At 38.5% G+C, this 12721-nt stretch overlaps 1 protein-coding gene across 1 annotated transcript; it reads left to right on the top strand.

The window, feature by feature from the left end:
* Positions 1–2938: 2938 nt before the first annotated feature.
* Positions 2939–12689, top strand: top1a (DNA topoisomerase Ia). Its single transcript, XM_030133766.1, has 21 exons — positions 2939–3085; positions 3559–3583; positions 5360–5456; positions 5602–5722; positions 5906–5958; positions 6059–6151; positions 6308–6380; positions 6564–6643; positions 6766–6881; positions 6994–7115; positions 7227–7349; positions 7631–7818; positions 7901–8045; positions 8307–8450; positions 9394–9579; positions 9667–9735; positions 9823–9937; positions 10112–10239; positions 10405–10499; positions 11106–11255; positions 11371–12689. The coding sequence occupies exons 1-21, from the start codon at positions 3053–3055 to the stop codon at positions 11471–11473; spliced, it is 2259 nt and encodes a 752-aa protein (XP_029989626.1). The 5' UTR covers positions 2939–3052; the 3' UTR covers positions 11474–12689.
* Positions 12690–12721: the final 32 nt, after the last annotated feature.

The following is a 12721-nucleotide window of genomic DNA, read 5'->3' as shown; positions in this document are numbered from 1 at the left end:
ACATAAACAATAAAAAATAAATTTAAAAAAGCGGTGCCAGGCACAACAAACCCTGCCCCTCACTGGTTTTGGGGAGGGTGGGGTTCATACTTTGTGTGTCACAAAATTTTATATGATAAAATGTGAATTTGTCTTTTTTTGTCTTGTACTTCTGGGGATGCACAATGAAAATAAAACATTTATCAAAAATAAATAAAAAATGTCCCCTCACACATATTTCATCCATTATAAGTAAATAAGAAGATTGTAAAAAATCATAAAAACTGTGAACTTTGACATACCTTTCCCAAGTATAATGACATCTATTCTGGGTCAGTGACAATCTATAAACCTAATTAGGTATGAATTCAACCAATAGTTTTGCTGCTAAAGTGTAAACAAACCAACAAACTGAACCAAAAACAATAGCCCTTACCTTCCCTTCAGGGGCTAGGGTAATAAAAGAGAAGTGTGCAGACAGAACCCTTCAGTTGTTCTCTGCTCAAATGAACAGAGGTGTTTTCAGTTCCGTTTATAGGTCAGTCACAGTAGTTTTACAGGTGACTGACTTGATGAAAACTGTTCCCCTTTAGGTTAGATTAAACTTTATTCTACACAAAATGGAGAATCACCTTTGGCTGCACACAAAGAAACAGGACATACAAAAAGCAGAAACATGATTTACGTGAAAATCCAAATAAACGACACAAAGAACTGAAAAACTTTAGGCCTCAGGTTCAGTTCCAGACAATAACCACTGTTCAGAAAGATAACACCTCACTTACACCTGGTACCAAATATTTCTTGTAGAGATTTTTTGTGAATCTTGGAAGTCTCAAACTGTTGAACCTGGGAGTTCAGTGCATGTGACAGATGCTTTCCTCTGGATACTAAGCAGGTCCATGTCACTGAACTGCATGTGTGTTTTTTATTTCCCACCCCTGACACTTTGACTTTACATTTGACATCCAGGAGAGGGTAATAATAATAATAATAATAATAATAATAATAATAATAATAATAATAATAATAATAATAATAATAATAATAATAATAATAATAATAATAATACATTGATTTTATATAGTGCTTTTCTAGGTACTCAAAGACACTTACTAAAGTACCTGGTGTGACTCATCTCAATACAATGTCTGCATCTGCATCAAAAGTTTAGTTTAATAACATCATCACGACATTTCCTCAGCAGAAACATCCACTCAGTTATGAACTATTAAGTAAAAGTTTGGGCTCATACAAACTGTTATGAGCAACAGCTTCAACTAACCTGCAACCTTTAACACTTAAAATAGACTATGGGTGACAAACCAAACACTGGATAAACGCGTGGACTACACTGTACATCAGTGGGAGTGTATTGTTAAAATTTCAGTGGTTATAATATGGATTACAACGCCCTCTAGTGGAAAGAGAAAAGTTGGTCACATGACAAGAATCTACATCCACATTCTTCACATTTGAATAAGATTCATCATCACTTTTGATGCCAGTGTAATGGTTCAGGAACACGCTGATCCACTCCAGAAAATGGACTATATTTTAAACAGTGAAGTGAATAAAAATATGATGTAAAATAGACTCTCCCAGCTGTGCTCTGTTTATGATAAGTGGTTAAAAAAAACCAAAACAGGATTGACGTGCAAGTGCAGGAGTGTTTGAAAAGCCCTGGCCCTTATGATTGGAATCAAAATCAAAAACCTCCTTTGAGAATTCAGTCTAAATGTTGGAGAGATATTTCAGCAGAATTATGATGAAATTCATAGTTTATAAAAACTGTTACAGGACAGCTGAAACCTAAAGATGAAACTCTGTGGAAAACAGAATTGTGGACCTCCTTTAGATATCCTACTTCTTGGTGGTTTTTCTCAGTTTAACTGGACTGGTTAAGCCAAAACTCCTATCAGTTAAACTGATAAAAACTACCAAGAAGAATGATGACCTGGGCAAATGAGAACCTACACAGACTGTTTGGATAATCTAACTACAGAAAAGACTGGGTCAGGGAGCAGAGAATGACATTTGTCAGGTGTGAATTTAGCTGAGAACATTTAGTTTTGAATACAATGAATCTGGTTTATGACAATACGTTAATGTCATTTTCAGCTGAAATAACCATAATGTTATTGTCTGATACTAAGTTCATGTAGATAATAAAAGACAAACATTTCTATTGAGGTTGTACAGTCTTGTGTTGTGTTGTTTTTACATGGTTGTAATGAGCATACTATCTATTATTCCCTTTATTAAAAACTGAAAAAGTAGTGGAAAATAGTAATGTGCTTAGCATTCAAACTCACAAAAATGCAATAAATTATCATTTGTCTTTTTGTAGCCAGGCACCGAATTAATCCAGTACCCCCCCCCCCCCCCTTTGAAATTAACTATTTAAAAATGAGGGTCATTCATAATGTTTTACATTTCTTTATCTTCATCTTTTTTTAATATAAAGTGGATCTTAAACTCTATCACACACTGATGTCCACCACAAACACCAAACCACAAATACACAAACCTGTGTTTGTATCCTACCATCATGTGTGTATAAACCTTCAATAAAACGCACTGCGGTTATTATAGCTTATGGTCTCTGTTTTCTGCTTTAAGTTATATGTGACTAACATGCATCTCGTAAACTTTATTGGTTTGTGTAACCAATAACGCCTGCTTCATGACAGCAGATCATGAAGTTAAATACATAGAGTGTTTTATACATGTAGAACTTTAGAATATCCTCTGAACTGAAGGTATATAATAATATGTAGAGTCTGTCCGTAAACCCAGGGCCCCAGTGGGCCTGCAGCAGCCTGTGCCCTTCCTCATATGGACCATGTGTACCCCAGGGTGGCTTCAAGAGCAACACGTTTTGCTGAGAAGAGGAGGAGCCACAGTGTCCTGTACCATTTAAATTCAGGCGCATGCGCAGTGGTGCACATTTGGGACTTCAATCTCTTACACAACCGTGCCCGTTCTTCATTCTGCCTGCATCTTTCGCCGGTGTGTTAACTCAACACCTACTGTCTCATTTTTAACTCCTCAATCAAACCACGCTTAGGAAATGAGTGGGGACCATTCCCACAGCGAGGACCAGGTAATGTTAGACGGATTGTCATCATTGGTTGTTAAGCGGCACAGTGATACTGCTGCTGTTTTATTTTGTCGGTTCTGACAGGGTAACTTAGCTAACTACTAATAGTGCTTGCTAGCATGCTTTAGCTCACTGTGTTTGTATGCCAACTCATTTTACCGTCTTCCACTGTTCGGGACACTTTGTCTAATGTGTCTCCAATGTGGATGAAATATGACTTCTGTTAGAGTGTCCCATTTATGTGGTTAACCATGAACCTGATGATAAAGTAGGGTAAGGCTAGATTTAATTGGTATTAGCTGTAGCCAGTGTTAGCTCTAGCGGCGTCAGTATTAGCCGCTAAGCCATCGTAGCAAAGATAGCCTCGCTAGCCGGCAGCTAACAAACTGTCGCTCTGCCATCCAGCAAGTTCAAAGTTAGTTAGCCGGCTAGTTAGCTATTACGAAATTTAACACTTATCTTTTTGATTTTTCCAGATTAACTGTGGCTCCCGTGTCAATGGTAAGTTAATGACATGTCGTTAGTGATTTATGAGCATAGTTTTGTCTAATTGAAACATGTCTTAACCGATCAGTGTAACGCAACGGTAGTTCTCAGTAGAGGACAGAAATGGCGTCCAGAGACTAAGTCCTCTGTCTCACTCACAAGCGCCTATTGTTCAAAAGAGAGGTCTTGTTAAACCTCTTCCGCCAAACATTTTCCCGATTTGGATCCATATTCGTGCACAGCTAGACGTGTTTTATCACTTTAGCGTATTAGTAGTTGTAGTTGGATGGCTTTTAACGCCACATTTCCCACCTGAAAGTGAGGGTTTGGGGGTTGAGGACTTAGTCTCTGCGCCATTTTCTTTTTCGGTGTAGCGGCCTGACTGCTGCAAGCTGAACCCAGGCTGTGAGTGCAGATGGCTGAGTGGAGGAGAAACATCAAGGGATTGTGCTTCATTGACTTCTTAAGTGCAGTGACCAGAAGAGATATTTTTACACATCCTTAAACGCTCATTTTTAAGTCAACAATACATTTTTATAGAGTTAAAGGGAGTTACCACTTGCTAGGAGAAAGTGTACCGTTTATGTGGACCCTCGTTTAAGCAGTTAGCACAGCAGGTCATGAAGTTAAATACATCTGTACGTAGAGGTTCAACAACATAGGCACTGATAGGAGGAGAACGGTTAGAACGATTAAAATCTCAGAAGCTTTTTTCTTTTTTTGTTAAACTAATCCCTGACCTAAACCATAAGGCAACATGTTTTCTGACTGTCATCTGAACAGACCCAACCTTTTCTAGATTAACACGTCATATGTAGGAAACATCCTATACTGTGGTTGGAGCCCGTTAAAAAGTACATGCAATACAAAGTGTCTGATGTTGTGGAATTTAACTGGATATAACTCAGTGCAGAAGTCTGACCAACATCTACATACAGTTTGGTAGTTCTGTTTTTATTTTGTTTTTACTCATCAGCAACTGGCAGGACTTGAGTAAACTAAGTGGCACCATATCACATCTGTCAGGGTCATAATCAGTCCTGTACAGCTACGTTGTAGTGTTCAGTTTACAGTTTTTGCATTTTAGAGGTATCTGATATTTTAAACCAGTCATATGCTAGTACACTGTGCTTGCACATCACTCTCAGACAATTCAGAATGGATTATGAACAAGTACTGTGAGTGTAAACTGCCTTGCATCACTTTGTGACAAGTTGACTATTTAATGAAATTTGGCCCCATTAGTGTAACACCCAAACACTTGCTAATGAAACTCTTGTAGTTTTATTCTGCAATATTTATTTTGGTATATCTGGGGAAATATGGATAGCTTGTATTGTCCTTGTTCTTTGCTTGTTTTACTGATTGTGTGTTGTGTCTTATGTTCTGTTCAACATGTGAACGTGATGAGGGTTTACTAAGAATACTGTTTTTATGAACTGTCTTTAATTACCTGAAGTGACATCTTCTACCATAGCTTACAAATGGAAGTGTAGGTGAAAGCCTAGTTTGTTCACTTGCATGTTTCAACCTGTCAGTTGTTTTACATTGTCTTATAAACAATGACAGCTCATACGGGCAGTAGGAGGTGCTCTGCTACCGTGTAATAGACTTCAGCCTACAGGAACTTTGTGTTGCAATTTTTGTCTATTTTTCCTCATCTTTGTTTTAAGTTGTCTGAAACTCTGCTTTAGTACGTGATGATGTAGCTACAGAATAACAGTGTTTATTCAATCCACTGTAAGATTGTCAACAATGTTTGAAGGTTACAACTTTTTTTTTTTCTTGTAGACTCTCACAAGCATAAAGACAAATATAAAGACAAAGAACACAAACACAAGGACCACAAGAAGGACAAGGAACGGGAGAAATCAAAGCATGGCAGCAGGTATTGGATGGGCGTCCGATCCCCGTCTTGTCTTGGTAGAGATTAATACTGTATAGGGTTAAGAGTTAAGCTATGTTTAAGAAGTGTACATTAATGGTGGCTGGAATCATCTGACTTAATAGCTTTACATTACTACATATTTTAGTGATCACAAGGACTTCTCTGACAAAAAGCATCGAGACAAGGAGAAGGAAAAGATGAAGCACAAAGATGGGAGCACAGACAAACACAAGGACAAGCACAAGGAGAAAAAGAAGGAAGAGAAGGTGAATAGTCATGTGATATCATTATGAGTCGTTTAGTGTTAAGTGAATGTCCTATCACTCACTCCTGCTTATTCTATACACACCTCTGTGTTGAGGATGCACATTCATCATTGGACTTTCTTTGCATAAAGATATTTAACCAAGTAGAGACTTATCATCTCTGTTTTTGTATGATCCTTGCAGATGAAATCCCTTGATGGTAAAGTCAAAAAGGAGAAAGAGAACGGCTTTGCCAGGTATGTGTGGAGTTGGGTTTCTTCTGAGTGATACATTTAGGATAACAGAATGTACATGTTTACAAGGGGTGTGTCTGACCTGAATGGTTTGGTTTTGCAGCCCTCCCCATATGAAGATTGAGCCGGAGGAAGACTTTTACCACTCTCCTAAACTTGCGAAGTCTCTAAAACGAGAACGGGATGATGACAATGAGTGAGTTCTGTAACAAGTTAAACATCTGCACATTTTCCAATTATTTATTTGTAACATTAAATACAGGAGTGTATGTGGAACCAGCTGTTTTTATAACCAGTCTGTCGTTGTCCATGTGGCCCAAATGGTGAAACCTCTAACAGTGTTGTCTTACAGCTTGGACTTCAAGCCTAAGAAAATTAAGACTGAGAATGATAAGAAGGCTAAAAAAAGAAAACAAGAAGATGAGGTAAGTCAATGACATTTGTATATGAACTTGGATTTTAATTTTAATTGTTTGAGCACATAATAAACAGAACAGAATTTAAGCTGCCCTTTGACATGTTCTGCCCAATATATTAACAAGTATTCACTAGTATTCTGACAATCTGGGAGTGAAAGACTTGCATAGTTTCTCTTCCTTTTTTTGTAGTCCAAAAAGACAAAAGATAAAAAAGCAGAAGTCACTGGAAAAAAGAAAGTAAAGAAAGAGGCAGAAGAAAAGTGGAAATGGTGAGTTCTTCATGTCTGCCTGTTGCTCATACCTACATGTTGTTTATCAGTGCGTTGATGTCTTATTTCTGTGGCATTATCGAATTCCTTATTGGATGGTGCTACTTTTTGGATGATTCCAGGTGGGAGGAGGAGAGGTACACAGATGGTGTCAAATGGAAGTTTTTGGAACACAAAGGGCCAGTGTTTGCACCACCGTATGAGCCTCTTCCTAGCAACGTTAAATTTTACTATGATGGTAAGAACACATTACTACAGAGCATTTGAATTTTACTTCAGTTAGGACCTTATCCAAGTGTGTGACTGCAACTGTCGATGTAGGTCACAACTGTTTTTATTTATTTTTAAAGGTAAACCTATGAAGCTCAGCCCAGAAGCGGAGGAAGTGGCAACGTTCTTTTCCAAAATGCTGGATCATGAGTACACGACAAAAGACATTTTTCGTAAAAACTTTTTTAAAGATTGGAGGAAGGTATGGTTGAATATGGATGATTTCTCTACCTTAACTCACTATACTGTTTTTAGTTGTGTAATGTATTTGTGCAGATGTCCATTTTGAACATATCATGTGTGCTTATTCAAGGAAATGACCTCAGAGGAAAAGGCCAAAATTACAGACCTAAAGAAATGCAACTTCACTGAGATGAGTGAATATTTCAAGGGACTTTCTGAAGCCAGGAAGGCCATGACGAAAGAACAGAAACTGGTATGAGCTTCATCTGATCCGCTCCTATTTATCAAAACTAGGTTAAATTCTACAAAGGCCCATCCACTGTATGAGCAGGATGGTGTGATTAAAGTATTGGAAAGGTCACATCAATGATATATTTTTTTTAATTCCTTGATAGTTCACTGTGTAAATCTTGCCCATTTAATGCAGTGACAACACAAAATAAAACCTCCCTTTTTTTTTTTTTATTTGGTACCTAAATGTTTTAATGTTGCACCCATATGTCTGTATAGTTAAAATTATTGTTGTCTTTGCAGAAAATCAAAGAAGAAAACGAGCGCTTGTTGCAGGAGTACGGTTTCTGCATCATGGACAACCACAGGGAACGTATTGCGAACTTTAGAATTGAGCCTCCTGGCCTTTTCCGAGGTCGCGGAGACCACCCGAAGATGGGCATGCTCAAACGGCGCATCAGGCCACAAGACATCATCATCAACTGCAGCAAGTGAGTACAGTTTCTTTTTGGAACGGTCCGGGTTATGGACTGCTCTGAGTGGGATGATTCAATGTTAATGCGCTACTCATAGGAACTCCAAGCACCCTGAGCCGCCTCCAGGCACCAAGTGGAAGGAGGTTCGTCATGACAACAAAGTGACCTGGCTGGTGTCGTGGACGGAGAACATTCAAGGATCCATTAAATACATCATGCTGAATCCCAGTTCTAGGATCAAGGTACGTGTTGGACTTGTGTAGGACGGTTTTATTTAAATCATCTGTCCTTATTACTGATGTTTTCATACATTCTAAAGTACTGTTTTTCCCCCTTGAATGTAAAAACACAAAACCCTACATGTTTTGAGTCTAGTCTTGCAATGGTTATGTGTGCAGTTCGTTGCCATGCGTGACATGTCCTGGGCTGTGCGTTAACCTATCAGCTGAGTTCACATGACATGTTTAACTATAAACATGTGCCCTCCCCTTGTTTTTCTGTAGGGAGAGAAAGATTGGCAGAAGTATGAAACGGCCCGCAGATTGAAGAAATGTGTGGACCGCATCAGAGCTCAGTATCGTGAAGACTGGAAATCTAAGGAGATGAGGGTCAGGCAGAGAGCTGTGGCAATCTACTTTATTGACAAGGTAAGACTGGGGTTGTCTAGGGATGGTATGGGTGCTTGAAAGCCTTGAAAATGCTTGAATTTCAGGGTCTGGAAAGTGCTTGAATTTTAGTTGAAGTACTTGAAAGTCCTTGCAATTGTTTTTTTTTTTTTTTTTAAACCAGGAAAAAAGATCCCATTGATTTTAAGAACCTCTTTTCCAAGGGAGTTCTGGCCAAGAGGCAGCATGAAATACAATAATTTACAGGACAAGTCAAACAATGAAAAACAAGTGCAAGTCATTGAGTTAGTCTGTAGCACTTTGAGTTTGGATTTAAAAGCATTCAAGGAGATCAATTCAGTCTGTTTTCAGTCTTTTAATTGTAGCTCTGATGTGATTTATTTATTTTTAATATGAACTCTGCCAGGTTAGATGGAAACCCGAAGCTGCTTACATAGAGGTGATACATTTAGAAAAATAAAACTTTGTCAAAACAGAAAATTCCAGGTGTTTTCAGGTTGACTTGAGCACATTTTTATCTTAATCTTTGTCTCTTTGGTTCCAGTGTGTCTGAAGAATGCCAAGTGGCTTCCTTTTTTTTTTTTTTCTTTTTTGGATAAAACTTTTTCTCCTTTTTAATTTCTAAACTTTTTGATATTATGAAACATAATTTTAGATGTTTATACATAATACAGTGTACATCATTGTGATTAAAAAGTAAAAAAGAAATCATGAGTTTATGTATTCTTGTAGATGTGTTTTACTCCAGCGATAAGGAAAATTAGAAAATGACCCGTAAAAGTGTTTGAATTTGACCTTTAAAAATGTGTGTGAACCCTGGTTGGAGCTCAGGGGAGTTTAATGTAGTTTTGAAACAATGACTAAACTCTGACAGTGGGGTTTAAGCGGGTGCTTAACCACTGGCTGTAGTGAGGGTCATGTTTTTGTAAGCCGGCTTTAATCCATCTGTCCTGATGTGCACTAGCTGGCTCTGAGAGCAGGGAATGAGAAGGAGGAGGGGGAGACCGCAGACACTGTCGGCTGCTGCTCCTTGAGAGTTGAACACATCAAACTGTATCCAGAGAATGAGGGTCAGGAATACGTAGTGGAGTTCGATTTCCTGGGTAAAGACTCCATCCGCTACTACAACAAAGTCCCAGTGGAAAAAAGGGTGAGGGCACGTGTCACACTGAAGCAGCTCAGTTTGTGTGTAAATATTACTGTTGTTTACTCATCGTTGTTGTTGTTGCCTCTTTAGGTATTTAAAAATTTACAGTTGTTTATGGAGAACAAAGAGCCAGACGATGACCTGTTCGATCGTCTGAATGTAAGAAAAATCATTCTGTTAATATCTGGTAATATCCTGGAGGAAACAGTGAGGTTTTTTTTTACATATTCTATGTGTTTCTTCCAGACTTCAGTCCTCAACAAACACCTTCAGGAGCTGATGGACGGTCTGTCGGCTAAAGTTTTCCGTACTTACAATGCCTCAATCACCCTGCAGCAACAGTTGAAGGAGCTCACAAACGGTAATCATGCTCAGCTTGGTTTGATCAGAGCATTAGAAAATACAGCGGCCTGTCCGTCTGCTTTTTTTTTTTTTTAGAACTAATGGTCAGTTTAATGTGGATGCTGTTCTGTGTTTGACGTTCTGAGTCATTCTGAATGAACTTAATCTGATCCACTCCTCTGTCATACTCCAGAGGACGAGAACATTCCAGCCAAGATTTTGTCCTACAACAGGGCCAACAGAGCTGTGGCCATCCTGTGTAACCACCAGAGGGCTCCACCCAAAACATTTGAAAAGTCTATGCAGAACCTGCAGGCGAAGGTGAGGAGGGGGTTTGTAACACCTCCTCACTATGAAGAGGATGTGTCTTAATTTTAAATTCAAAATATGATGGAATAGAATCATCACATTAATACTTACTGAATAACAAGGATATTTCAAATGGTTGCCAAATTGTAAATTTTTTTCAATCCTTATTTTTCTTAGATTGATGCTAAAAGGGACCAGCTTGCAAATGCTAAGAGAGATCTGAAAGCTGCGAAGGCTGATGCCAAAGGATTGAGAGACGACAAGTCCAAAAAGTATGTGCACACTGGGTAAAAGGTGAACTACACTACGTTCACACAGCAGGTCTGAATGTACAGGTCAGATTTTTGGTGAAATGCGATTTTTAAAAAAAATTATTTTCTGTTTGTTCATATTCCACATTAAATGCGACTGATATCAGTTTTGAATCTGAACTGAATGTGACTCTGAAGTGACCCACATGCACAAAAGAGGTCCTGTTGGAATATGTGACCACCCAGACACACGCTGTGTTTGCAGAAGGAAATATGGAGGCATCTAGTCTCAGAGCAGAATTGTTATGTTTGTCACATTTCAATGACATAAAGGTCGGATAAATGTGACCTGACCCTTCAGACTGAAGTCACATTGGAAAATATCAGATCTGTGTCAGATTTAGGACCACATATGAAAGTGGTCTGGGTCTGACTTAGGACCACATATGAAAGTGGTCTGGGTCAGATTGGTGCTGTTCAGATTGTCTTTAACTGATCAGATCCAGGTCACATATGGACATAAACATCAGATTTTGCCACATTTACCTGTCTCTGAATGTAGCCTTAGATCCCTGTCCTCTGTTTCATGCCAGCATTTCTAAGACTCTGTCGTCCTTTGTCCTGTAGGACAGTGGAGACCAAGAGGAAGGCAGTCCAAAGGATAGAGGAACAGCTGATGAAGCTGGAGGTGCAGGCCACTGACCGTGAGGAGAACAAGCAGATCGCTCTGGGCACTTCCAAGCTCAACTATCTGGACCCTCGCATTTCTGTGGCTTGGTAAGATATGAATATTTGGGGGAAGATGCCTCTGTCTTTTCTTTTCACCCATTTTTAAAAAGCTGTATTCAGTCAGTAAACATTGAACTTAACTCATGTGTTTTTATTTCTGTAGGTGTAAAAAATGGGGCATCCCTATTGAGAAGATCTACAATAAAACCCAGCGTGAGAAGTTCGCCTGGGCCATTGACATGGCAGAAAAAGACTTTGAATTTTAAATCCCAGTTTGTGGTTTTAACTATGATACACTCATTTTTTTTATCGGATACTTGTTTTTTTCCTTCAGCTTAAATGAATTTTGCTCGATGGCCAGACCTGACGATTTTCCGACAGTTTGAGCAGAAAAAACAGCTACCATGTGGTAATCCAAGGTGAGGCCATGAGTGTTGTGGGCAGCCTAAACATCTGATCTGAGATCAGGCAAAAAGGCGAACTATATCCACAGCTGAGCATCAAGGCATAGTCCCAGTAATTGGAAGACCCTTGTACCTTTTGTCTTGCTCCCTCACTGGGAACAAAACCTGGCAATGCCTGAACTTTGAACTCTATGGTCCTATAGCTACTGTATTAGCAAAAACAAAATGCTTTGTATTTTATTTTCTTTGTTCACTTGCTCTGTATTTTAGCCCTCCCATGTATTATTAACGAATTCTATATTTTGATAGACAAAGTTAAATCAAATTAATTCCTTAAATACACCCACGCGCCTTTTGAGGAAATGGAAATGTGAGCTTGAGGTGTGTGTGTGTTGTGTGAGTGTGTGTTGGGGCTAGACCGTAGACGCTGTCTGTTTTAGGGTGAATATTTTAAACTGGACTATGTTGAATTGTTTAGCATGAAAGATGATGTCTGGGCAGGCAACGGGGAAAATACTGCAACCATGTCAATATTTACTTAAGCAGCAGAATGTGAATATTTTGTTTTACAGCCTCTATCAGGGACTTCTTTTTCAGTGTAAATGTGAACCAATCATTTTATCAGTTGAGTTGCAAGTATCCTCTGATTCTCTCTGCATAGCCCTGTCTACATCTGACTTTTAACTTAATTTTAACAATTGTTCCAAAAAAAAAAAAAGACTCCCTTACCTGTTACTTGAAGTTAATACTATGATGTATTTAAAGTCAGTAAATGGAAAATGTTTTTCTTCCCAGAAGCGTGTGTGAGGGATAACAACTTTGCCAAAAAAAAATCACCAATCTGTTACAATTTTAGGCAGGATTTCAATCATGTAAAGATTGAGGAAAAAGTATGGTATGTTTTTAATGTGAATTCAGTTCATTTTATTCCACTCTTACGATAGGAACGTTGATGTAAGTAGCTGTAAAGTCAACATCCTATTCTTGTTTTACCTTCGTCATAGCCTTTGATTGTTTTCTCTGAGTTTACTGCTCATTGTAGGTTGAAAAATGAATAAAACCCTACAAGTAAAATGTACTTCTGTTAATTCATTTCTTTAAATCGCTTTT

The sequence above is a fragment of the Sphaeramia orbicularis genome, chromosome 5 (assembly GCF_902148855.1).
Source record: "Sphaeramia orbicularis chromosome 5, fSphaOr1.1, whole genome shotgun sequence".
In the NCBI taxonomy this organism is placed as follows: domain Eukaryota; kingdom Metazoa; phylum Chordata; class Actinopteri; order Kurtiformes; family Apogonidae; genus Sphaeramia; species Sphaeramia orbicularis.
The sequence above is the reverse complement of the archived record's forward strand: the minus strand, read 5'-3'. Positions and strand labels throughout refer to the sequence as shown.